This window comes from Heloderma suspectum, chromosome 3 (genome assembly GCF_057233095.1).
Source record: "Heloderma suspectum isolate Gila_16-S chromosome 3, 16-S_ref, whole genome shotgun sequence".
NCBI classification, from domain to species: domain Eukaryota; kingdom Metazoa; phylum Chordata; class Lepidosauria; order Squamata; family Helodermatidae; genus Heloderma; species Heloderma suspectum.
This window is the reverse complement of record NC_139460.1, coordinates 191,890,877-191,916,656: the sequence shown is the minus strand read 5'-3', so window position 1 is coordinate 191,916,656 and position 25,780 is coordinate 191,890,877. Positions and strand designations below refer to the sequence as shown.

At 44.4% G+C, this 25,780-nt stretch overlaps 1 protein-coding gene across 3 annotated transcripts in view; it reads left to right on the top strand.

Annotated features, from left to right (window-relative positions):
• The window catches only part of KCNMA1 (potassium calcium-activated channel subfamily M alpha 1), an 829,668-nt gene that overhangs the window by 353,465 nt on the left and 450,423 nt on the right, over window positions 1-25,780 (top strand). For all 3 annotated transcript variants that reach the window (XM_084845225.1, XM_084845223.1, XM_084845224.1), the window contains exon 3: window positions 5,048-5,109. In XM_084845225.1, the coding sequence (XP_084701351.1) occupies window positions 5,048-5,109 (62 nt within the window). The remainder of the gene's footprint in view (window positions 1-5,047; window positions 5,110-25,780) is intronic.

Genomic DNA, 25,780 nt, shown 5'->3' with positions numbered 1-25,780 from the left:
ATCCTAAGCACTTTTCTTACACATACTGTTTCCCTGAACTATTTTTTTTTAATTCCTTTTTTGTAAGGGGAAGCAAAATGGAAAAATCACTTATCATGGAATGCAAAGGAAACATTACTGAAAGGGCCCTGAGTGGGGCTGTTCATTTCCTCCCTGCCAGATGATAGGTACAGGGGTCACCAGTCCTCAAGAAACCAATACTGCTCTGTCATATCTCCTATTTGCACTGGGTTTCCCCCTCAAGCCCAAGTCTGAGATTCTTTAACATTTGGCGGGGGGGGGGGGGGGGCATTTTCTTTGTTCAGTCAGTTAAGCAAAATAGAAAATGCACATCTGACTGAGTAACTTTCCTAAGTGGTTGATTTGGCTAAACAATTATCTAAATCCAAATAATGTATTTAGTCAATGGAGTGGAAACTTTTGTTTTATATAGGATTCTTCTAATTTTTTGGAATCTCACTACTGGAAGCACTATCTTAGGGTATCCTGGGTTAAAGGGGTTTGTCAAAATGAGGGTTCTTGCAAAGATTCATAACATGCTTGCAGTTTTAATAATCCTAAACAGTATTTCCTTTTAGATTGGATTTCCATTATTTCTTTCTGTACATACAATATTGATTTTCATCAGTTGTGAGAGGTTCTCAGCTTCAGCAAGCTAGGAGGAAACAAATGGCAGAGAAGTACACAGCTGTCAGATTTTGTTCAGATGCCGGTGAGATATACAAGCTATAAGGAGCTGCCTTAAAACATGCTTTGTTAAGTCTAGTACTAGCTACTTTGATTGGCAGCCTTGCTTCAAGGTTTCAGTCAGGGATCTTACCCAGCCCTGCTTCTTCCTGAGATATTTTATCTGTAGTAGCAGGTTACTGAAGCTGGGACCTTTGGCATCTAAAGCTTTTACTTTCCCACCGAGCTTTGAGCCCTTTCCAAAGAGCAGGTTTTGGGAAGAGAGGGATGTGCAATTGGCTTGTGATCTTGGCGATCCTGAATTATAATTCCTCTATGCTATTTGTACAGCTGGAAATTTTAAAGGAGCAGGCAAGATCAGTGTTGGCTCCAGGTTTTGCAGTGCCTTTGGTCAAGACACCCTCAGTGAGTCTAGCTTCTCATCCCTATTGTCAACTGCTACTCCACTTCCTCTTTCTCATCATTGCCTGCCAAGCAAAAAAGTGGTAGCAGAGAGCCGGGGAGCAAGCAGGCCATGGCATCTACTGCTCCTTCTCCCCACCACCACTGTTGTCTGGGCCAGAGTGACAGACAGGTGAACAGGCAGGTTGCAGTGGTGAAGAGGAGGAGCAACGCCAGGTGGTTCTAGTCAGTTGGCTCCTGCCCAACCATGCCTCGACCATGCCTACCTCTGATGCCAGCCTTGGGCAGATAACAGCCTCCCTACCTTCCACAAAAGGCAATAACTGGCAATCTTTGGCAAAATTGTTATCCATAAGAATATAAAAGGAGCCACACTGGATCAGACCAAGGGTCCATTCTGTTCATACGGTGGTCAATCAGCTGCCCATGGGAAACCCACTGTCAAGGGCTCCTTGGAGGCCTCTCTCAGTCTAATTTAGTAGCTAAGTCCAGACACAGACAAAGGGATTCCTTTCAAAGCTTTATTCTTCTTTTACAACTTAACAACTCTACAGGTAGCAACTAGATCTGAGCAGCAGAGTACCTATGCCCTAAGTTGAAACAGTTGGTCCCCGTTTGAAAGGGAATTACTGGCAGACCCCTGAACTTAAGGACTAGGGAGAGTCCCTCCCCTTTTTCTTTGGATCCTCTGGGCGCAGCCTTTGTTTGCGCGCCAACCGGGCACTACGCTTCCTTTCTGTGCCCTCCATCTGGTGCTGCTCTCTGCGTCTGCGTCACGCAACCACCAAGTCTGCTATCTGTGCTCAGTCACTCTCTGGACTGCTTTCTAATCTAGGAATGCTGGTGGGAGGAATCTCCGTCAGCTGTGGGCCCTGGGAAAGAAGAGTGCGCTCCTCTCCCAGGAGCGACTGCTCTTCCTCAGAATCAGAACTACTCTGGGATTCTATGGGCTCTGTGTCCACCCTGACACCCACAAGCAGGACATGAGTGCAACAGCATCCTCCCGTCCATGTTCCCCAATACCTGTTGTACATAAGGCATACTGCCTCCGATACCAGGAGTAGCATATAGCCGTCAGGACTACTAGCCATTGATAGCCTTCTCCTCCATGAATTTGTCTAACCCCCTGTGAAAGCCATCCAAATTGGTGGCCATCACTACTTCCCGTGGTAGTGAATTCCATAGTTTAACTATGCGCTGTGTGAAGAAGTACTTCCTTTTATTTGTCCTGAATCCCCATCCAATCAGCTTCATAGGATGACCCTAGGTTCTAGTATTATGAGAGAGGGAGAAAAATGTCTCCCTATCCACTTTCTCTACACCTTGCATAATTTTGTACACTTGTTCCTCATAGGGAAGTTGCTGCAGCCCCTTGATCATTTTAGTTACCCTTTTTTGCACTTTTTCCAACTCTACAATACCATTTTTAAGGTGTGGTGACCAGAACTATACACAGTATTCCAAGTGTGGTTGCACCATAGATATGTATGAAGGCAGTATGAGATTGGCAGTTTTATTCTTAATTCCTTTTCTAATTATGCCTAAAATGGAATTTCCCTTTTTCACAGTATGCTGGGTTGACATTTTCATCGAGCTGTCCATTGCAACTCCAAGATCTCTTTCTTGGTTGGTCACTGCTAGCTCAGATCCCATCAGCTTATACTTGGGATTTTTTGTTCCAATATGCATCACTTTACACTTGTTTACATTGAACCTCATTTGTCATTTTGATGCCCATTCTCCCAGTTTGGAGAGTTCCTTTTGGAGCTCTTCGCAATCCTTTTTTGTTTTAACCAGCCTAAATAACTTGGTGTCATTGGTAAACTTGGCCACTTCACTGCTCACTCCTAATTCCAGATCATTTATGAATAAATTGAAAAGCATTGGTCCTAATACAGATCCCTGTGGGACCCTACTGTTTACATCCCTCCATTGGGAGAATTTTCCATTTATTCCTACTCTCTGCTTTCTACTGATACTGATTTATATCACATTCAATCTAGATATAGGCATGTGAAACTGGCTGGCAGACATAGGCTTCCTCTTCGTCATGGCAGCCTCTCCAGCCCCCTGAAAATTCTACACAGAAGGTTGGGGGGACCCTGCTGAATGGGGGGACCTGTGGTGCAGGCGGGAGGGGAGATCCCAAAAAATTGGTTGGAGATACCTTCCATGAATGGATCCCTTCTGTCCATGGAAGGCAGATCCTGGATTCAACCTATACTTGTTTTTGAATCAACCAATTGTGCTTATGCAAACCAAATACTACGTGTTACAACATTAGTATCTGGACACGTGTATTTTCAGAGGGGTTATTTTGATTCTAATATTATGTATTCCCCCCTGCCATCATTTACAACTGTAATCATAACTCTGTTATTGCCAAGCTGTGTCTTAATAACTGCTACTCGTTTCCCCATTATCATCATATTCTATGCTATTCTACTCCATTCATCTATAGATGGTCTTTTATCCCACTTCTACTTTTGTCTAATAATATCTTAGGGTGCAATTCTATACATACTTAGCTGGGCATAATTCCAGTGGGGCTTACTTCTGAGTAGCCATATTAGGATTGTGCTGTTAGTTATAATTATTGTGCATCCTGTATGAGATTACCAGTCAATAATCTATGTGGCCTTTTAACTCAATTGTGCAAATAATTTAGCAGCTCTGCCTGCGGTGTATTAACTAATGCAAAATATATTTAATGTTTTGTAAAATATATTTCCTTATGTAGTTTTATAACAGCAGCAGATATTTATAAAATCAGCATTCGTAGCAACAACTTTTTCTAGAAGTAGGAGCAAATGAAGTACAGTGTGTTGTCATACATATTTGGTACAAAAGTATCAAACCCACGGCTGATCATGCATCTGTTTCACCTGTAGTAAAATCTGTCACCAGTAGCAAATATGTCTACAGCACTGTACCATGATAACATGATTGAAATCATTTTTTATAAAACCTTCTCTGTGCAATTGCCTTTTATGCTGTAGTAATGCAAAAAACCAGAACCTTCTACCTCCCCACTCAGTGGCAACCAGCCACTCCAGGAAGGACCATACTGCATTAGAAACAGTATACTCCTGTCCATTTGTGTTCAGGGTGAAACATATCCTGCATGCTTCAGATCTTTACTGTATTAGATGAAGTTTAAGAGAAAAACCCTACAGATTTGTGATGGGTCACTGAGAAGATTACCTGGCTACAAAGTTGTTTTGTTGTTTGCTATTGGCCACACTAGGCTCTGCCCATAACCTGCCAGATTCTGCTGTGCTCTGTCAGTGATCCAGTAGGTAACAAAATTGCATATTACTGGCAATAGCTGGGTATCCAAGAATCTACCACAGCAATATTTTAAAGTTCTCTTGTCAACAAAAAAAGTTTTCACAAGCCCAAAGCTGAGCAGTGGGGTGCTTTGGCAAGCCTTTTCATAGAGTATATTCCACAGTTGTGATTGCATACTGAAAGAGCAATCTGATTTCCTGAAAGTCTAATTTCCTGACAGGATGCAGCTTGGAGAAGAGGCTCTGCTGAAGATCTCAGGGCCTATGGACATTTGTATGGGAAATAACTATATGATATGAATTGGGTCAAACAAGGTGAGGCATTCTGCCTCAGGTGACAGATTTGGGATACCATTAAAATGTAGCAAATTGTCAATTATCTTATTATTATATTATCAACATTGGACACCATCTGGATTTTCTGACTCAAGCACCATAATGCATTTGGCTATCTCTGGGTGTATATATTTCCAACAGGATCTTTAGTTTTCTCAAACCTTGCAAGCACAATTCTTGTTTTGGGTAAAGCAGAAGGCAATTAAAATGGAACTGTAACATTTCATGTACTATTTCCCCATTCCTTTTTGTTGGTTTGTTTGCTTGTTTGAATAATAAATGCTTCAATTGTGCCATGTAAAGTGATTGCCTTTTTTTCTTCACTTTTGCAGGTTGTTTTAGTCTTCGCTCTTAGTATTGGTGCTCTTGTAATATACTTCATAGATTCGTCAAAGTGAGTATTCTAATATACTTCCTGTTCCTTCCCACCCCCCAAAGCAATTATGAGACTTTAAATTGCTCCATTCATCTACTTCAGCTGAAAGCTTTGTACTTATCACCTGCATACAATAAGAAAAGGGGGGAGGGGATTAAAATACTGCAGCCTTTCAGACTTACTTGAAAGATAATTGGGAAATTTACTTTGTTTTTTGGGATAGTACTTCTATTTTCATGTTTTGAAGTGGGAGCAGATTAATTGCAGTTTTCAGAGTATGAACAGTATAGACAGATTCTGTTCTTGCCGTCAGTATGTTAAGTATTAGTTCATATAAAAAAACAGCACTACAATGGCATAATACAGGAAAGCTGATCCATGAAAATTCAGATCTGTAAGAATCATAATATATGCCTAAATAGTGAGGACCCAATTAGACTTTATAGGTAATGCATGGCTACCCCTGAATAAAGCCAAAATGCATCTAGTCCCTCCCCCTTTTAGAGCCTCATGTGGCGCAGAGTAGTAGGTGGCAGTATTGCAACCGAAACTCTCCCCACGACCTGAGTTCGATCCCAGCAGAAGCCGGGTCCCAGGTAGCTGGCTCAGGTCGACTTAGCCTTCCATCCTTCCAAGGTCGGTAAAATGAGTACCCAGCTTGCTGGAGGAAAGGTAGTCACGACTGGGGAAGGCAATGGCAAACCACCCCACTATAGTCTGCCATGAAAACGCCAGCGTAAGCAGTGTCCCTCTAGGGGTCAGTAATGACTCGGTGCTTGCACAGGAGGAACCTTTCCTTTCCCTCCCCCTTTTCTTGTGTAGTATCTAGTAGAACTTCCATCATGTTGTGATGCCACGACGTTCCATATTTCCCCACCATTAGCAGCTAAGGATGTGGAATGGGAGCAGAGAACACAGAATGTTAGGACATCACAACACGAGTTCAGCTGGACATTTCTGGGAGGGAAGCAGCCATTTGCAGTGGCAGCTGCACACTGCTGGCATTATGAGAACCAAACTAGATACTATATGCATTATTAGGCCATACTAGATATCCTAATACAAAGGTGGGCAGCTTGTGGCCCTCCAGATGTTTGGACTACTACTTCCATCAGCCCCAGCCAGGATAGCCAGTGGTTAGGGATGATGGAAGTTGCAGTCCAAAAACTGAGGGTCACAAGTTGCCCACTCCTGCCCTAATATCTAGTTTGGCCCTGATAATGCCAGCAGTGTTTTAAAAAATTCAGTCGATAAATTCTTCCATGGTGTCATTCAGTCTATTGGAGAATTTAGGGTCCTACAAATAATCTAGAATTTTATGTTGTGGTTAACAATGGCTGTTGATGGATGGTAGGCTAATACAGTTTTATGTACATATGGTCAAAAGATGCCACAGTTTCATCATAATGTATTTCTGTAGTTCAGTAATATAAATAAGGATCATCATGTTTTGTTGCAGTTATATGATTATAATGTATCTTTAGTCTAGTTAATAAACACATCTATAGTTCCATCTACACAATGATCAAAATAGCTATGGTTTTTATATAAGAAAGGACCATCACTTTAGCAGCCCAGATGATTCCATGTAGTAAATATTGCTTGTTCGGCTTGTTTCAGACATTGGGTGGATTGTATCTATAACGTAAAGCAGTTTCAAGTTCTGTTCATTTCAATGGAGAGATTTAAACAGGTGGTTATGAGACGAGTAAACTATTCCCACTCCATTCAACTAGTTTGTTTCTCTTACTTGAACAGGTGTGTGTGACTCACCTGACCAAGAGAGAAAACTGCAGCTATATGGATAGACCCCACTTAGCAACAGATTTATACATTCCAGCTGAGTGTTCTGGGCTTCAAGAATTAATATATGGGTTGTGGTCCCTGAAGTGCCCTCAAGCCAAATTACACAAAGTGGTACTACAAAATATATATTATTGCTTAAACAATGTTAGAGAATAAGAAAACGTTGCAATGATAAAACAAGCAAGACTCATCATTACTACAAACAATACAACTGGATGATTAGAAGCATATTAGAAGCTTGTTGTTGTTGTTCAGTCGTTCAGTCGTGTCCGACTCTTCGTGATCCCATGGACCATAGCACGCCAGGCCTTCCTGTCCTGCGCTTTCTCCCGGAGTGTGCTCAAGTTCATATTCATTGCATCGGTGATACTATCTAGCCATCTCATCCTCTGCCGTCCCCTTCTCCTATTGCCTTCAGTCTTTCCCAGCATCAGGGTCTTTTCCAGAGAGTTTTCTCTTCGCATTAGGTGGCCAGAATATCTGAGCTTCAGCTTCATTATCTGTCCTTCCAATGAGCAGTCAGGGTTGATTTCCTTTAGGATTGACTGATTTGACCTCCTTGCACTCCAGGGGACTCGTAAGAGTCTTCTCCAGCACCACAGTTCGAAAGCATCAATGCTTCGGCGCTCAGCCTTCCTTATAGTCCAGCTGTCACAACCGTACATTACTACTGGGAAAACCATAGCTTTGATTAGATGGACCTTTGTCGGCAAGGTGATGTCTCTGCTTCTTACTATGCTGTCTAGGTTTGCCATAGCTTTCCTCCCAAGGAGCAAGCGTCTTTTAATTTCATGGCTACAGTCACCATCTGTGGTGATCTTGGAGCCCAAGAAAGTAAAATCTGTCCCTGCTTCCATTTCTTCCCCTTCTATATGCCAGGAAGTGATGGGGCCAGATGCCATGATCTTAGTTTTTTTAATGTTGAGTTTCAAACCAGCTTTTGCACTTTCCTCTTTCACCCTCAACTTGAGGCTCTTTAGATCCTCTTCGCTTTCTGCCATTAGGGTGGTATCGTCTGCATATCTGAGGTTGTTGATAATTCTCCCAGCAATCTTAATTCCGACCTGTGATTCATCCAACCTGGCGTTTCTCATGATGTACTCTGCATATATGTTAAATAAGCAGGGTGACAATATGCAGCCTTGTCGTACTCCTTTCCCAATTTTGAACCACTCGGTTGTTCCATGTCTGGTTCTTACTGTTGCTTCTTGACCCTTGTACAGGTTTCTCAGGAGACAGGTAAGGTGGTCTGGTATTCCCATCACTTTAAGAATTTGCCACAGTTTGTTGTGATCCACACCGTAGTCAATGAAGCAGAAATAGACGTTTTTCTGGAATTCTCTTGCTTTCTCCATGATCCAGCGAAAGTTGGCGATTTGTTCTCTAGTTCCTCTGCCTCTTCGAAACCCTGCTTGTACCCCGCTTGTACTTCTGGTAGAACTATACAGGAAAGATCTTAATGTCCCTGATAGCCATGATAGTGCGGTCACTGAACTTGAGCCGGACATCCTAGAGAGTGAAGTCAAGTGGGCCTTAGGAAGCATTACTCACAACAAAGCTAGCGGAGATGACAGTATTCCAGCTGAGCTATTTAAGATCCTAAAAGATGATGCTGTTAAAGTGCTGCATTCAATATGCCAACAAATTTGGAACACTCAATAATGGCCGCAAGTCTGGAAAAGGTCAGTTTACATTCCAATTCCAAAGAAGGGCAATGCCAAAGAGTGTTCAAACTACCGTACAATTGCACTCATTTCACATGCAAGCAAGGTGATGCTCAAAATATTAGAAGCTAGCATTTTCCTATTAACATTAAATTTCTATTCCTCTCAACCAGCAAAACAATCATTATAGAGCTCTTATATTTATGTAACTGGCAAACATGGCTGGCAGAGCTTAAGTAACGATGTGTGATAGGCTTCATGTTTTCCAAAGAACTCTGCTCAACCAGGTCAAAATCCTATCTTTTGTAACATCCCACCTAACATTATCTTCATTTCCTTATCTTAACATACAGTGCGTAGGTGACTCAAGCAGCAGCTTCAGACCTAGTCACAGCTCCTGCACGTAGCTCTGGCATCTAACCCAAAGAGGGCATCTTCCTAACACAGCCAGGCTCACAGCTAACTTTAGAGGCAGCCTTGTGAAGGTCCCTTTTCTCCTTAATCAAGAAGCTTTTTGCTTCTAATGATTAACCAGCCCAAGCTTCTTTGCCCCAGTTCCAAAACACATGTACTGATCACTCTATACTTAACAGTTATCACACAGAGATTATAATGAATAACACTAATAGAAAATACTATGATTTTTTAAAATCATCAATAGATGATAGTTTGTTTGTTTGTTTATTTATTGCATTTATATCCCGCCTTTTTTTCCTCTAGCAAGGAACCCAAGGTGGCTTACATTCTCCTCCTCCTCCTCTCCATTTTATCCTCACAACAACAACCCTGTGAGGTAGGTTGGGCTGAGAGTCTGTGACTGGCCCAAAGTCACCCAGTGAGCTTCCATGACTGAGCGGGGACTAGAATCCATATCTCCCGGCTCCCAGTCCAGTACTCTCACCACTACACCACGCTGGCTCTCAGTTTGTGACAGTTAGCTCTCCCACTGAAATCAAAGGGACTTATAAATGTTTGAGTTTGGCTTGCTCATTCTGGGTGGAATCAAGTGCAAAGGTAGTGGCACCACTGCAGCATCATGCCTTGTAGTCTTGCACCAGTGTATCGAAACAGAGCCAGTGTGGTATAGTGGTGAGAGCGTTGGACTGGGAGCCGGGAGATCCGGGTTCTAGTCCCCGCTTGGCCATGGAAGCTCACTGGGTGACTTTGGGCCAGTCACAGACTCTCAGTCCAACCTACCTCACAGGGTTGTTGTTGTGAGGAGAGGAGGATAATGTAAGCTGCTTTGGGGTTCCTTGCAAGAGGAAAAAAGGCAGGATATAAATGCAATAAATAATAAATAAATAAACGTCTGGTATCTGGTGCTAGGATTGCACCAAATCTAATTTGATACTGGCTTTGAAAGTAGCATATTCAGTGCAATTGAACAAATTACCAGAAAAATACTCATCTCGCTGAAAATGTATGGGGCTTTGATGCTTGCTGATCAGTGCCCTTGTATCACCTTTGTTGCTGCTATTTCTTTGTACCTTTTCATTTTCTTTCTTTGCCCTCAATGAGCTCTGGAAAGAAAAGTAGGAAGGTACCAGTTGCTGGGAAAGGGAAGGGGACATCTGTGTACACAAGGAAAACATTTTTTTTAAACCATGTTTTTTACAACAGAGATCTTCCTCTGGGCTATTTGCAGGCAGTTGCAATTTACGTTAGAACAGTGTGCAGATGCCAGGTTGAAATTGGTTATTCAAGAGTGCTCTAAGGAAGAATTCAGTTAGAAAGAACTCTGTTCTTGTGCACTTGGAAATCCCTTTCTTTACTCCCTCTCTTTGTGTTCAGCCTCATTTGTCCTCACTGTGATTTTATCCTATTGCCTGTGGCAATCCACTTGATTATGTCTGAGTATCTGGCCGTTATGTCATCCAGATTTATAGTGACATAATTAACAAAATCATAGGAGTCACCACAACCAATAGGATGAAACAGCAGTGTGGACAAATGAAGCCAAGGACAGTGAGGAAAGAGAAAGAGAATTGCACCAAGGGAAAACAATATCAAAACAATGTAAACATGTCTACTACATGTGCAGAAAACAAAGAGGAGGCACACGTTAATGTTCACAAAAATGAACATGAAGCTAAGTAAATAATTTCGGCACAGCTCTGTATGGCACTACTGTAGAATACAAGGCCAACTGTTGGTGCAGCTGTGTCATGAAAGATCTTGCTTTAGGGAAAGAGAAGGGTTGTGATGGAGGTGCTATGTACAATCCTATCCACATTGGCAAGACAAGGAATCTCCCTTCCACCATTGTAATGCTAACCATACAAAATGCAGGTTTACCCAGAAACAAGCATTCCAGGTATGAAGGCCAAAGAATACCAAATACCCCTTACTGATTATGGGCAGATGTAGAAGTGCCACACAATGATGAGAAATATTAAAGATTCCATCCCACTGATGCATATGGGAAGGGGCAAGGAGGGAGAGGGAGGGAGAGCAATAACAAGGTGGAAACCTGTTGAATGCAGGACCTGCACAGGAAGTGGTGGTATTTAGTAGATAATTGTTTTTAGCTGTTTTAAATTTTGTATGTTTTCATTTTGTTTAGGACACCTTGAGTCTTTGTTGAGAAAGGAGTCTAAGAAACCCATAAATAAATGAATAAATAAAGATAGATCATTGGATACTAATTTGTACCTTGAGGTAGTCACCATTTAAAGTTCAAGGTCTTGAGCTTCCTTGGAATTTAGTTTACCAGTAATTCAATAAGTTGCTAGTGATGCCACCAAATATCATAAAACGAACCCTTGATCCCAGCACCTCTTGGAAGAGTTTCATGGATTTACACCTTTGTTATGAGTGGTTGACATGTTCTACCCACCTGAAACCTAGAAGAATACAAGCAACACTCTTGCAGTTGGATATTGAAGGGCAAGTTCAATAGTGGTGGTGGGCAAGCTGTCTTTCAGAGAAACTAGTCCACTGTTACTGATACAAGCTTCCAAGGAACTTCAGGGTTTCCCAGAACACAGTTTGAAAACTACTGATATAAACCCATGAGGCAAACAAAGTCCTCCAGCCATTTTTGGTGGTCTTGTAAGAGCTTAGTAAACCTCTTGTTTCTGCTCCCTCTTTGGGATTGATAAAATGGGAGATGATACCATGCATAGCCAGTTGGCTGTTCACCTTGGTGGATCACATGTACAGGCCTGGTTTAGACAATATTTTGCAAAGGGTGTGATGCTCCTGTGTGGGCAGCATGCCTGACTCAATTTTAAACAAACCACTTGTGTAAATTATTTGGATTCAGTTCTTGTTTTGATTCTGGCCAAATCCAATGTTAATTGCATTAAAACCAGCAACTTCCCCCGATGTTCCTTTGTAATAAAGCTGAGCCATTACTAATAGCTGAACTATTTGAGGAGCATTGGGAGTCCTAGTCAGTGGGCTTCCAGAAACCATTTGATTAACGCAGGAGTGGGCAACTAAAATTGGGTGAGGGCCAGATGACCCCCACTTAGCCTTCAGCAGAATGAATGACATCAAAAAGGGTGTAGCCATGGCCCTAACATCAGGGGACATAGTCATGCCCCCTGATGTCAAAGGGGGCATGGCCACAGCCATGACATCATTTGGTTCCCCACAGGCACATCAAGAGGATGATCCTCCCAGTGTGTCCACTGGGAACCAGCTTTGTTGCACATGGGCCTTCTCCCAATGGATTTCTTGGGTGATGTCTTGGACCATTAATGGACAGTTCTCACAGTAGAGGGATGTAATTAGTGGTGGCCCCCAAGGATCTGTACTGGAACCAGTGCTTTTTAAATTATTCATAAATGATCTGGAGTTATCATGGAGCGGTGAGGTGACACACATTTGCTGATGACACCAAATTATTTAGGGTGATTATAACAAAAAGAGATTCTTTTGGCGCTTGTAACTATATCTCCAAATTAGGGGAAAGGGCATTAAAATGGCAAATGCGGTTCAGTTTAAGCAAACTGATGCACAGTGGGGCAGAAATTCTAACTTCATATATATGCTGAGGGGGTCTGAGCTAGTGATGACTGGCCAGGAAAATGATCTTAGGGTTGTGGGGAATAGCTAATTTAATTGAAACTGACAATTCAGTGTGCATCTTCTGTGAAAAAGGCAAATTTCATGTTGGAGATCATGGAGTTTAAGGCCATTAATGGATAGTAGTCATGATGGTTATATATTCTCTCTGGCATCAGAAGTAGTATGCCTCTGAACACCAGTTGCTGTAGAGCATAACTTCTCAGCTTACTTTTCACGTTCTGAAAATAGAACAATGAATGAAAGCTCATTCTATGAAAAAATGCCATCCTGAAGAATTTCAAATTGCTATTAGTACACCTCTCCTTTCTTTGGGGTAAATTGCCGTTGCTTGTCTATTGGTTACACAGAAATGCTGCACTCAGCTCTCTAGAGCAAGATATTCTGATTCAGTTTCTCACATTAACGGCTGAACAGAGGTCTCTTAAGCCCATGTACAATCAAATGAACTGAAATATTATCCTGTTAAAATTTCTAGTCACGTCTTATGTTCAGCAGACTTCATGGCAAAGTTGGTCTACATTTGGGATGACTGAAAAACAGGGAATGAAAAAAAAACGAGAGGGGAAGGAAGGAATATTTCCACACTGATAGAAAAAGCCAGTAGGAAGGAGCACTCTCTGACGGACCATGAAAACATTAATGGCCAATAAAATTTTGTGTGAAAGAAAGATGTGATAATAATTAATAAATATATTACAAATGCAAAGTCAGGTTCAATAAACATTAGCAAAAGCAGAAATATATAATCATACTTGGTACAAAAATCTCATCTGCTTGATATGAAGAGTATCACTAAATGTTGCAAAGGATCCACATGTAGCAGTTCAGTTGTCTAACTACTGCAAAGGTTGTTGTCACCGGGAGGCAGTCCAGCTAGCCCATTCCCTAAGATTGTGATCATGAACATGGAAAACAATTGGTAGTGGGATCTTGGGTATATTCCTGTTGGTCTCTGTGACCGATACCTAGTACTGTGAACCGCCCAGAGAGCTTCGGCTATTGGGCGGTATAGAAATGAAATAAATAAATAAATAAATAAATAAATAAATAAATACTGAAATAATATAAAATGCCTCTGGCTGGACATTATACAGCTAGTCAAGTCAAGAGGTATTTGAGACATTTTAAAATCCCAACAAAGCTGGTGACCAATTTTCAAAGTATCACGATTGCAGCAATCGTTCGTAGACTTACTTCTCCTATTGAAAACGGTTTTCAGCAGAAAAAACAGAAATCTTACCACAAAATAACTATCAGTCGTGGGCACAGAACGGTGCCCTAAAACAAGGGAGTTGAACCTCAGGCCTGCAGACCAAATCTGGACCACCTGCACTCCCAATCCAGCCTTCTGGGGTTCACCAGATGTCCACATCCCCTTCCCCCCAACCACCAATTGATTTCTAGTTTCCTGGCTTTTGCACAGGTTTTTTTTTTCTCATTCTAAAAAAGTTGAAATGCTTCCCCTAAGGCTTTAAGCTAAAATATACTGGCATTTTTGGCACCATCCCTTTTGCTTTCAGCCACACCCAGCACTGAAATGTGGCCCCCAAGAGCTTCTCCAAAATTGAATTAGGCCCTTGAGCTGGAAGAGGTTCAACACCCCTACCCTAAAAGGTATATCCACAATGGAGCAAGCTTATTACTTTGCATTCGTTGGCACCACCGCAAAATGGAAGTAAACCTACTGCTATCCTAGCTTAGTTGCTGTTCGTTCATTGGGGAGAGCAATCCTATGGCCACTAGACAGTGTCTAGAGGGCCATAGGATTTCTCGGTTCCTGGGAACCGAGGTTGGAGCCAGTGCTCCAACTGCAGTCGCTAGGAAGTGCGCTCCCCTCCCCCTCCCCTGTTGCCTCATAGGCGCCCGTTTCTCGCCGGTCTCTGCGCTTGGAAATGAAGTGTGGGGCGGGCGGATAAGGGGTGTTCCCAGGGGTGGGGAGGGGACTGCAGAAGCCACTTATGCTGCACAGCCTCCCCCCGCCCCGGACGCTCCCCAGCCAGCCACCAAAACCAGCCATCTAGTCACACAAGCAGGGCGGGTAGAGCGCAGAGGAGATAATCCCCTCCATGCCCCTTCCACCCTGCATAAGGGAGTTGGCTGCTTCTGAGTTCAGAGGTGGCCGACTATCCCGATAGGACTGTGACCTAAAGAGATGCCCAAATGAGCTGCAGTGAAACCTGACCTTTTCCATGACTATACCTGTGTCTGATACAGTAACAACATAGGGTTCGACACACCAGTAAGTTCTCTTCCTGAAATTCTATTGAAATGAACAGAAACTGCCCAAGAGCCCTTGATTGGCCCCATCCTGAATTTCAGAAAGGGCTGTATTAATGTTAATTTGTAACCTCAGTCAATGAGAATAAGCTTCCTGCATTACAAAGTGTGCATTTTAAATACTGAATGGCCAGTGCTGGCTTGTGTTACTGGGAAAAGGGAATGGCTATAGCTTAAACCTGCTATGATGCAAAGGACATTGATAAAATTGCTCACATCTGTTTCAACATAGATGACACCATTATCTCCCCCAGAGGTGTCCAATGCCTCTTGTCCAATTTGTGTGGAATTCAGTTTCAGTTATTGTCACCTGATGAAATGGACACCACTTGCCTGTTCAATCCTTGATTTGTGGTTGGTAAAAGCTAGTCAGGAGGGCCATCTATGCTGATGATCATAAAGAAAATCCTGGGTCAGGGAGAGATGCCAGCTTCCTTGAAGCAGGCTGTGATATGCCCTATTATTAAAAAGCAATCACTCGGTCTATCTGACCTTAATAATGCTGGACTTATTTCAAAACTCTCATATTTGGGTAATGTGATCAAGTGGGCCATGGCAAGCCAAGCAGGCCCAGGGTTCAAGACCCATATCAATTGGGGTTTAGGCCATGGCCTGTAACAGAGACTGCTTTGATAGCCCTGATGGGCAATCTTTGTCTATTGATCTGCAGTGGGAGTGAGACCCTCTTCGGGCTTTGAGCATTCTCATTGGCTTTGACACAAGGTAGGCCATCAACTCCTCCTGGCCTAGCTCAAGTGACTGGTGGGTGGAGGCACCACCCTTTAATGGTTCTACTTCTACTTGGCTGACGGGTGCGAGATGGGGATACTCCATTCCTCAAATTAGTGCCTGAATGTTGTTATGATTCGATGAGAACCGAAAAGTTGAAGCTGAACCTTGACAAGATAGAGGTCCAGTAAACAATAGCAAATGTTTAAGCCAGCCGAGACCCCTCCTCTTGGATCTTGCTTATATTCTTCTTGTGTTGAATCCTGCTTGGATTATTGCAGTTCACTTTATATGGGGCTGCCTCTCAAGAGGGTTCAGAAGCTTCGGTTGGCGTAGAATGTGGCTGCTAATTTCTGACTGGAGTGTGAAAACAAGCTACTATCTCTCTTCTGTTGCCATGATTGCATTGGCTGCCTAGTGGCTTCCAAGCCTGATACATTGTGTGGGTATTGTGTTGTTTATTTTATTGCTATTTATTTTTAATTTGCTTTGTTTTTATCCTGAAAACTGCCCTGAGAACTTTTTAATAGGGAGCCTAAAACTATTGTAAATAGAATGCATAAACAAACAAACAAACAAACAAACCAAGTGGCAGAACAACAAGAGCAGGTTAAAAGGCAAGTGGCAGGTAGCATATGGGGCAAGGATCAGGGAGCAAGTAGCAAAGTCAGGGCAGCCAGAAACAAGGTCCACAGGACCATCGGCAGTTTATAGGCAGCAGACAAGTCCTTCATATATATCTGTGGCCAGCCTGATAACTGCAGAAGCCCTTCCCTTGGTGTGAAGGTCTGGAGGCCTCAAACTGATTCTTGACTTTTCACCCAAGAGGTCTGGACTAAAAATTGCAGGTTCAAAGTCACAGATGTGTCCTCTTACTCCTCAGGGAAGTCCATGGGGTGTTTCCCCCTTGAGACTCTGTCTGACAGATTTAGGAGTGGTGAGACCTTTGGGACAAGTGATTCTGGGTCATGACAGGACATAGGATGGTGAAATATAGGCATGCATTTGAAAAATATGGATCTAGGTGGGCAGGGTGAAGCAATCACATGTTTTCTTTGCTGTGCACAAAGATATACGTTCACTTCATATGACAGAGTGAGCACAGCTTTGGGTTTATCAGAGCAAAAATGTGTTTTATTCTCTCTTATTATGTTTCTGTTTCCTGAATGGCACATGAACTAAACATTATTTTGGACACTGAAGTTATTTTAAAAGAGAGAGAGAAACACACAATTAGCATGTGTAGGCATCTGTTCACTTTGGGACAATATTTTCTGATGGGATATTAAAAAGTACAGATTAACCACAGATTAGCATAGTTATTTTGGTCATCTTCTGTCATTGTAATAAATACTGCATGTAGACTTTGCTTTAAAAGATGTGGCCCCAGTTTTAATTAACCCCTCCTCACCACCCACACCCCTGCTTTAACCAAGGAAAAAGACATAGTTCACATCTATAGTGGTGAGAAAAAGTTTGTGAACCCCTTAGGATTGTCACATATTTCCAACCTAAAATTTTATTAGATTTTAATCTAACCCTATAATCCTAGATGTAGAACAATAATTAACCTGATTAAACGAATGACACAGAAATATTATGCTTTTTGAACATTTATTTATCCACAACTGATTCAACATTCAATATCCATGTGTGAAAAAAGTATGTGAACCTTTAGAAGATTCAGTACCTGGTGGCACCCCTTGAGCAGCAATGACTTCAAGTAAGCATTTCCTGTAATGTTGGTCTGTCTCTCACATCACATTTGAGGAATTTTGGCCCATTCCACCTTACAGAACTGCTTCAACTCAGTGACATTTGAAAGCTTCCTTGCATGAACAGCTCACTTCAGATCCTGCAACATTTCATTGGGATTTAGGTCCAGACTTTGACTAGGCCATTCTAAAACATAGAATTTCTTCTTCCACTGCCATTCTTTTGTAGATCCGCTTGCATGCTTAGGATCATTGTCTTGTTGCGTGACCCATTTTCAGTTCAACTTCCGCTTACAGACAGATGGCCTGACATTCTCCTCTAGACCCTTCTGATACACTGCAGAACTCATGGTTGTTCTTTGTGGTCTCTGTGCATCACACATATGGGCTTTGCACATGCGCGGAGCCTCGATTTGGGACACTTCTATAGCTGAGGAATTTTGGTGGGAACCCCTCCTCCTCCATCCCACTGCGCACACTCCACTGCTCAATCCCTCAGTTCTTCATCGACCGCCATTGTGGTAGCACTCGATAGAGGGACTTCTTCATCTCTGGACTGCACTGAGGAGAATTTCTCATTTTTTTCTTGCTTTCTCTTCATTCTTCTAGTATTTCTGTTTTTAACAATTTGTTCATATTTGGTTTTTTTATCTTGGTTTTCTGCGATCATTTTGATCGTGTGGCGCCTTCACATGTATGGCTGTTAAGGTCCCTTTTTGGAAGTGCATTCGTTGTAGGGGTAAACTGCCACCCACTGATGGTCACTTCTTGTGCCTTCTCTGTTTGGGTGAAGGCGATATCATGGAGGCTTGTCACCTGCATGTTGTTTAGTAAGCAGGTGAGGAAAAACCATGCTGACAGACTCAAGGCGACTCTTTGGGAGAAGGCTTTGAAGGCGGCAGATGCCCCCCCCCCCCCAGTTTATGGCGTTTGGGTTGGATCAGCCAACAAGTAAGGCTAAAGACACAGATAAGCCTCCTCAGAAGGAGGTTTTGGAGAAGTCAGTGGTTTCACCTTCCCAGTCAGCTCTGGCTCTAACCATAGGTCATTCTGATCCTCCAACCCCTGGGCGCCCTTTGGCAATCTGTCTTGCAAAGAAATAATCAAAAAAGGCAGGGTTTCCCCATTCTTCTGCGGCTCAGAAGAAAAAGAAAAGGAGGGAGGAGTAGAAAAATCTTGCCTCTCTGGTTAAAATGCCTGTTCGTTTGTCGACTCCCCCTCCAATGCCAGACTCGCCAAATCCAATGGTTTCTGCACCTTCGGTATTGACATCAGTACCGGTGCCAATAGCATCTATTTTGGAGGGGGAGATAAGAGACTCGATACCGAGTTGGGATCAAAGGGATGTCGGGATGGCTCCAATGCAAGCACATCACTGTGAATTGTCCCTGCAATCAGTCTGCTCTGCCTACTCTTGTAGGGGCAAGGGGGCACCTGATTTTTGGCAAACGTATTATTGGGAGAGGTCTCGCTCTCGCCATTCTGACTGGGAGCAAGGATCAGACTGGTCCTTTCCCCTGAGTAGGGATGTCAGAGAATTCCACCACGGATCTCGGTGAGGCCGAATGCCAGTGAATTCAGCCCCCCGAAATCCGTGGTGGAACGGCCTGCCACCCCCCCACCTCCTGCGGATCCCCCCGGGACGAGACTTACCTGGGGCGGATGTTCTGGACAGTGGCGGCTCCAGTAGCGGCTGCGGCGGCAGTGGCAGCTGGTCTTCTGACCGGCTGCTGCCGCCGCCATTTGCAGTCTGTGTGTGTGCTTTTTTTTTTACAGAGACGTGATAGGCTACGTAAAGACTTATATAGCCTATCACGTCTGGGTTAAAAAAAACACGCATACGCAAATGGCGGCGGCTACGGCTGCTGCCATTGGCGTTCCTTATTTTTTGCCGTCTTAATCTATGTCAATATTTATGTAGACTAAGACAGTGAAAATAAAGGTGAATGCAAATAGCGTAGTGGGCGCTATTTGCGTTCCTTTTTGATTCGCCGTTTTACCCTACGTAAATATTTACGTAGGCTAAAACAGCGAATCAAAAAGGGACACAAATAATGCCCGCTACGCTATTTGCGTTCCCCTTTCTTTTCTTCGTCTTGGTCTACGTAAATATTGACGTAGACTAAGATGGCGAAAAATAAGGAACGCCAATGGCGGCGGCTGTAGCCACCACCATTTGTGTATGCTGGGTTTTTTCCCCCCCTGCCGTGATAGGCTACGTAAATACTTATGTAGCCTATCATGGCTAAATACAGGGACACAAATGGCGGCGGCTACAGCAGCAGCCATTTGCGTCCCTGCAGGCTGCCCAGCAGCAGGATGTCCAGCTGAGGGCGGCCGGAGCCGGCCGGCGGCTCTGCGGCTTGGCCGCGGAGCGGAGCCAGCCGGGCAGGATTCTGGGGGGGAGGACGGAGCGCTTCCCCCCCCCAGTGGAAACAGAATGGAACGGAAGGTAAGTGTTCCATCCATCCCTACCCCTGAGACATTTCCATGATTGGGATGACTGGAATTATTATCAACCTCATCCCTATCCTTATGGACATTATGCCTATCCAGGAGCTCAATGACACCACCAAGAATTCTCTCCATCAGCTTCTCTATCTCGACCACCAGTTACGGAGAGTTTTATATCTCTTCCTCCTCCACCAGTTGTGGGTGTGTCACCTTCTGTATTGCCAGTGCCTGCTCCACAGCTTTCTCCACCTCCTTTTCAACCGTTGGTCCCAAAGACTTCTGAGATGCAGAAAGTTGATGAGAGCAGAGTATCTTCTCCACTTCCTCAGGCTGAGTCTCCTAAGCATGATGACCGAGATGTTCAGCAGGGCTCTTCTTGCTCCCCAAGGGGAGGGCAACCAATCCGAATCTGCTTCACTTTTGTCACCTGATGACACAGTAGGCTCTCAGGACCCATTCTCACTTTTGGAAGATATGGGACATTTTTCTGAACAGGTTTCTAGAATGGCCCAGTCACTTGACCTTGAGACTCAAGAACTTGTGGAGAGAGTTAAAGATCCAGTGTTTGACGTTCTCCAGATTGACTCAAGCACTCCAGTGGCCATCCCATTTATTCCAACCTTACTGGAGACAATACAACTTTCCTGGAAGGCACCTTCTTCCATGACCCCGACCTCTCAAAGACTGGAGACCATGTATAGGGTCCAGGAGAAAGATGCAAGATTTTTGTTCACCCATTCTCCGACCAACTTATTGTGGAATCGTCGCAGGGCAGGTCTCAGTGGGTTCATTCTTCTCTAGTAGACGAGGGGGAGGAGACTGGATTTGATGGGCAGGCGTATCTGTTCCTTTGCGTCCCTTGAATTATGGGTCACAAGTTATCAAGCAACTGTGCCTCGTTACCAGCTCTTTTTGTGGGAGTAGGGATGTACGAAAGTCACTTACCTTTTCGAAGGGTGACATTCGCGGTGGGGGGGAGGCGCTCCATCCCTGCCCCCGAAATTCTGGCCGGGGGGGAGGCGCTCCGTCCCTCCCCCCTGAAATTCTGGCCGGGAGGGAGGTGCTCCGTCCCTCCCCCCTGAAATTCTGGCCGGGAGGGAGGCGCTCCGTTCCTCCCCCCCCCCGAATCCTGGCTGGCCAGCTCTGCAAATGGCGGCGGCCGTAGCCGCTGCCATTTGCATCCCTGCAGTCAGCCGTGATAGGCTACGTAAATGTTTACGTAGCCTATCACGGCTGATTTAAAAGAAAAAAAAAACCACGCGTATGCAAATGGCGGCGCCCATGGGCGCCGCCATTTGCGTTCTTTATTTTGGCACGTCAGTCTACGTAAACATTTACGTAGACTAAGACGGCGAAAATAAGGGGAACGCAAATAGCGTAGCGTCTACTCTATTTGCGTTCCCCTTATTTTCGCTGTCTTAGTCTATGTAAATGTTTCCGTAGACTGATGTGCCAAAATAAGGAACGCAAATGGCGGCGCCCATGGGTGCCGCCATTTGCGTACGCGCAGGTTTTTTTTCTTTTAAATCAGCCGTGATAGGCTACGTAAACATTTACGTAGCCTATCGTGGTGTTTTTTAAAAATCTAGCCGTGATAGGCTATGTAAATCTTTATGTAGCCTATCACTTTTTTTTTTTAGTGTAAATGGCAGCGGTGGCAGCTGGTCAGAAGACCGGCCGCCGCCGCCCCGCTGCTGGAGCTGCCGCCGCCAGGAAGATTCAGCCAAGGTAAGTCCTGTCCGGGGGGGGGCAGGGGGGCAGACCGTTCTGCCACCGATTTCGGGGGGCCAAATGCACTGGCATTCGGCCTCCCCGAGATTCGTGGCGAAATTCTCTGACATCCCTATGTGGGAGAAGGTTGGCTCACTGTGTGACTACCTTACAGATGATCAGCGTTAGCTGGTGCACGTGTTTCAATCTGAGGCGACTAAAGTAGTGAGGCAACAGATTAACACTGCTTGGCCCCAAGCCAACTGTGATGCCAAAGCAATGGTGGGGGCTATTGTGCTCCCACGACATGCTTGCTTAAGATCAGCTGGAGTTACACAGGAGGCACACTCCTGAACTGAGGACCTTCCATTCGACAGTGAGGGCTTATTTAATTCCAAGACCAAGGAGGCCATGGAAACTGTACAGAAGGCGAAGACCATGGCACGGAAAATGGGATGATCGCAGGCTCAACCAGTTTTTAGACAGTGCTGCTGGTACTGTCAGTCAACTTTTCACCAGTCTTGACCTCAGCTGGATTGGCTGGTGTGCCAGCAACCAGTCCCTCAACAGAAACATCAATTTGCTTCGACATCATGCTTCCAGTCATCTCGTAGGAGAACAGACTATGCAAAGAAACAATGTCTTTGTCCTCTTCTGCCGCCTCTTCTCTTAGACCACTCTCTTCTCTTTGGCTCCCATCTCACAGCCTTTTTTCCAGCATGGCAGCGAATAAGAATGGACTCCTGGGTCCTCGCTATTATTTGGTGAGGTTACAGAATCGAGTTCAACACTCTCTCTCCCTTTTCGGGTATTGCAACCATGACTTTATCTCTAGATCTCTAGAAGTGCTTCTAGAGGAGGTAGACAAGCTTCTTTTGAAGGATGCAATCAAACTGGTCCCTTCATTGGAGATGCATGAGGGTTTCTATTCCAGGTATTTTATGGTGCCCAAAAAGGATGGTAGGCTTTGCCCAGTTTTGGATCTCAGGGATCAATGTGTTCATCTCACCCAGAAAGTTCAGAATGGTTACTTTGACTTCAATCCTACACTTGTTGCAGAGAGGAGATTGGTTTGTGACCATCAATCTGAAAGATGTATATTTTCTTACTGCAATAGAGGAGTTCAGCCAGTGTTTTCTCCAATTTGCAGTTCAAGATGCTGCCTTTCGAGCTTGCTACAGCCCCAAGAGTCTTTATGAAGTGCATGGCTGTGGTGTGTGCCCATCTCAGACTTTGAGGGGTACAAATTTATTCTTACATCGATGATTGGCTTCTAGTTGCTTAGTCGAAGCACCACTTGCAGACTGCCATTCTATGTATGATGGATCTGTTGGAAGACCTAGGTTTATTCTTGAACATAGAGAAGTTGGTTTTAGTGCCATCTCAAGTTATTCAGTTCATTGGAGCCTCCATAGATTCTGTAGATGGATCGGGCACAAGTGCTGGTGCAGCTAGAGACGGATGTTCTAGCTCTCCATACTGTAAGGGCTTACACAGTGCAGAAGCTACTTGGGCTGATGGCGACTACAACAGCTGTGGTTCCGTATGCCCATCTCTGCATGAGAACGATGCAGAATTGGTTCATCAGGTCATTTGACCTTCAACAAGATGCACGGAGAGTCAGGCTACAACTCCCTTCTATTGTCAGGGTTTTGCTTCGCTGGTGGACGGTGTTATCCAACTTTTTACAGGGAATGCCTTTCCAGCTTCTCACTCCGACATTGACAGTCACGATGGACGCTTCTCTGTGGGGTTGGGGTGCTCACTATGGGCACCTCAAGGGGCAGGGACTATGGTCAGAGACAGAGGCAAGCAATCACATCAGTGGTCTGGAGCTTCTCGCTGTTGACAAGGCTTTGAAGGCCTTCAAGATGGTCCTTTGTGGTTGTTGAATCCAAATCGCTTCTGACAACGTGACATTGGTGTTCCACCTCAACAAACAAGGAGGGACTCATTGTGTACCATTGATTCCTGTCACGATACAGATCTTCGAATGGTGCATTGCCCAGGGGATCGACTTTTCTGCAATTCACATGGTGGGTGAAGACAACAGCTTGGCCAACCATCTCAGTTGCTCCTTTCCAGTCTCCCACGAATGGGAGCTCAAACCAAGCATGCGTAACTGCCTGTTCCATCAGTGGGGTCATCCCTCCTTGGACTTGTTTGCGTTGGAGGAGTACGCGATGTTGGAGTTTCTGCAGCCAAGCAGACAGAGGTACATGGTTTCTTGGGGACCCGTTTGCCAGAGACTGGAGTGGATGGTTCCTCTACATGTTTCCGCCATTTTCCCTTCTTATCCGAGTGGTAGCAAAGGTGGAGAAGGATGGGGCGGAGGGCATCCTGGTTGCACTGTGGTGGCCAAGGCAGCCTTGGTTTGCTAAACTCCTGCGTTGGTGCAGAGGGGACTGTCTTCGGCTCCCATCAACACCAGCCCTGTTGTCAATGGACAGAGGCAGAGTGAGACATCTGGACCTACTTACCTTGTGGCTCACAGCATGGAGGATCTGGCCTTAGGTCGAGTGAACTTCCCTTCAGTCTGTTCTTGAGGCAGCTAGGAAACCTGCCACCAGAAAATCTATGCAAATAAGTGGACACGTTTTATGCTTTTTGCTAGGGACAATAATTTTGACCCTGTCTGCTGTACCATACAGGACATTCCGAAATTTTTATTGTCACTCCATGAGCAAGGACTTAAGTGTTCTTCTCTTCAGGTTTACATAGCAGCCATTTCAGCCTTCCATCTTGTTGCTGATGGTTCTTCTATCCTTTTTCTTCTGTTTTCTCACATCCTCTGATTCATCAGTCTTTGAGGGGAGTTAAAAATCTTGCTCCTCCTGTAAAACTTCTGGTGCCAGCATGGAGCATGTCTGTAGTACTGCATGCGCTTATCAAAAAGCCATTTGAGCTTCTTGCGACAGCAGATCTTTCTCTCCCTATAAGTGGTATTTCTAGTGGCCATTACCTCGGCCCAATGTTCAGGGGAGTTATATGCCCTTTGCATGGATGCTCCATACTTACACTTCCATAGGGACAAAGTAGTACTTCGTCCTGATATTGCTTTCCTGCCTAAATGTGTTTCAAGTTTCATTTGGGTCAGGATATACTGTAGTTCTTCCTGCTTTTTTCACCTCACCTTCAACTGCAGTTGAGAAGATGCTGTACACCTTAGATGTTTGTAAGGCTTGTGCACTTTATAAAGCTAGAACAGAGTAGTTTCTTCGATCCCAGTGTTTGTTCATCTGCTGTGGGGGATCTAGGAAAGGACTCCCTGTCTTGTCCCAGCACCTGGCGTCTTGGGTGGTGCAGACCATTAAACTATCTTATTAACTGGAATGCTTGGACTTCTCTGCTCTGGTGACAGTGCACACAACTAGAGCAGTGACAACATCAGTGGCATTTGAAAGAGGGTTGTCGATACCAGATGTCTGTCAGGCTGCAACCTGGTCAACCCCTTCCACCCTCGTCAAGCATTATCATCTTGACATACAAGCCAGGAGAGACTGCTCACTTGGCTGGATGATGCTGTCAGAGGTTTGTAGATGAGGACACTGACTCGCCTCCTGGTATGTAAGCTTATTTTTCACTCATATGTGTGCACAGAGACCATGAAGAAGAAAGTCAGGTTGCTTACCTCTAACTGGAGTTCTTTGAGTGGTCATCTGAGCATTCATACAACCCACCCACCATCCCCACTTCAGTGTCAATGCCATGTTTGGTGTTGGTACTAGGGTTCCTTGGTCTTTAAGGGGGCCACAATTAGCATTCTCCTTGGAACTGAGGGATTGAGTGGGAACCTGCTGGAGCATGCTCAGTGGGATGGTGGGGGAGGGGTTCCCGCAAAATTCCTCAGCTATAGATGTTTTCCAAATCGAGGCTCCACTCAGGCACAGAGCCCATATGTGTGAATGCACACATGACCACTTGAAGAACTCCAGTTACAGGTAAGCAACCTGACTTTGTGTCAATGATGGCAAGCTGCCCAGGTCCTGAGGCAGCAAAGCAGGCCCAAACTATCATATTCCTACTACCATGCTTGACGGTTGAGATGAGGTTCTTCTGTTCAAACTCAGTGTTTGTTTTTTGCCAAACGTAACATTTCTCATTGAGGCCAAGAAGTTCTAAATTGTTTCAGAAGTCTTGGGGATCATCTATGTGATCTTCAGCAAACTTCAGATGGGCAGCAGTGTTCTTTTTAGAGAGCAGTGGTTTCCTCCTGGCTATCCTCCCATGAACACCATTCTTGTTCAGTCTTTTTCTCATTGTTGAGTCATGAACACTCACATTAGCCAAGGTAAGAAT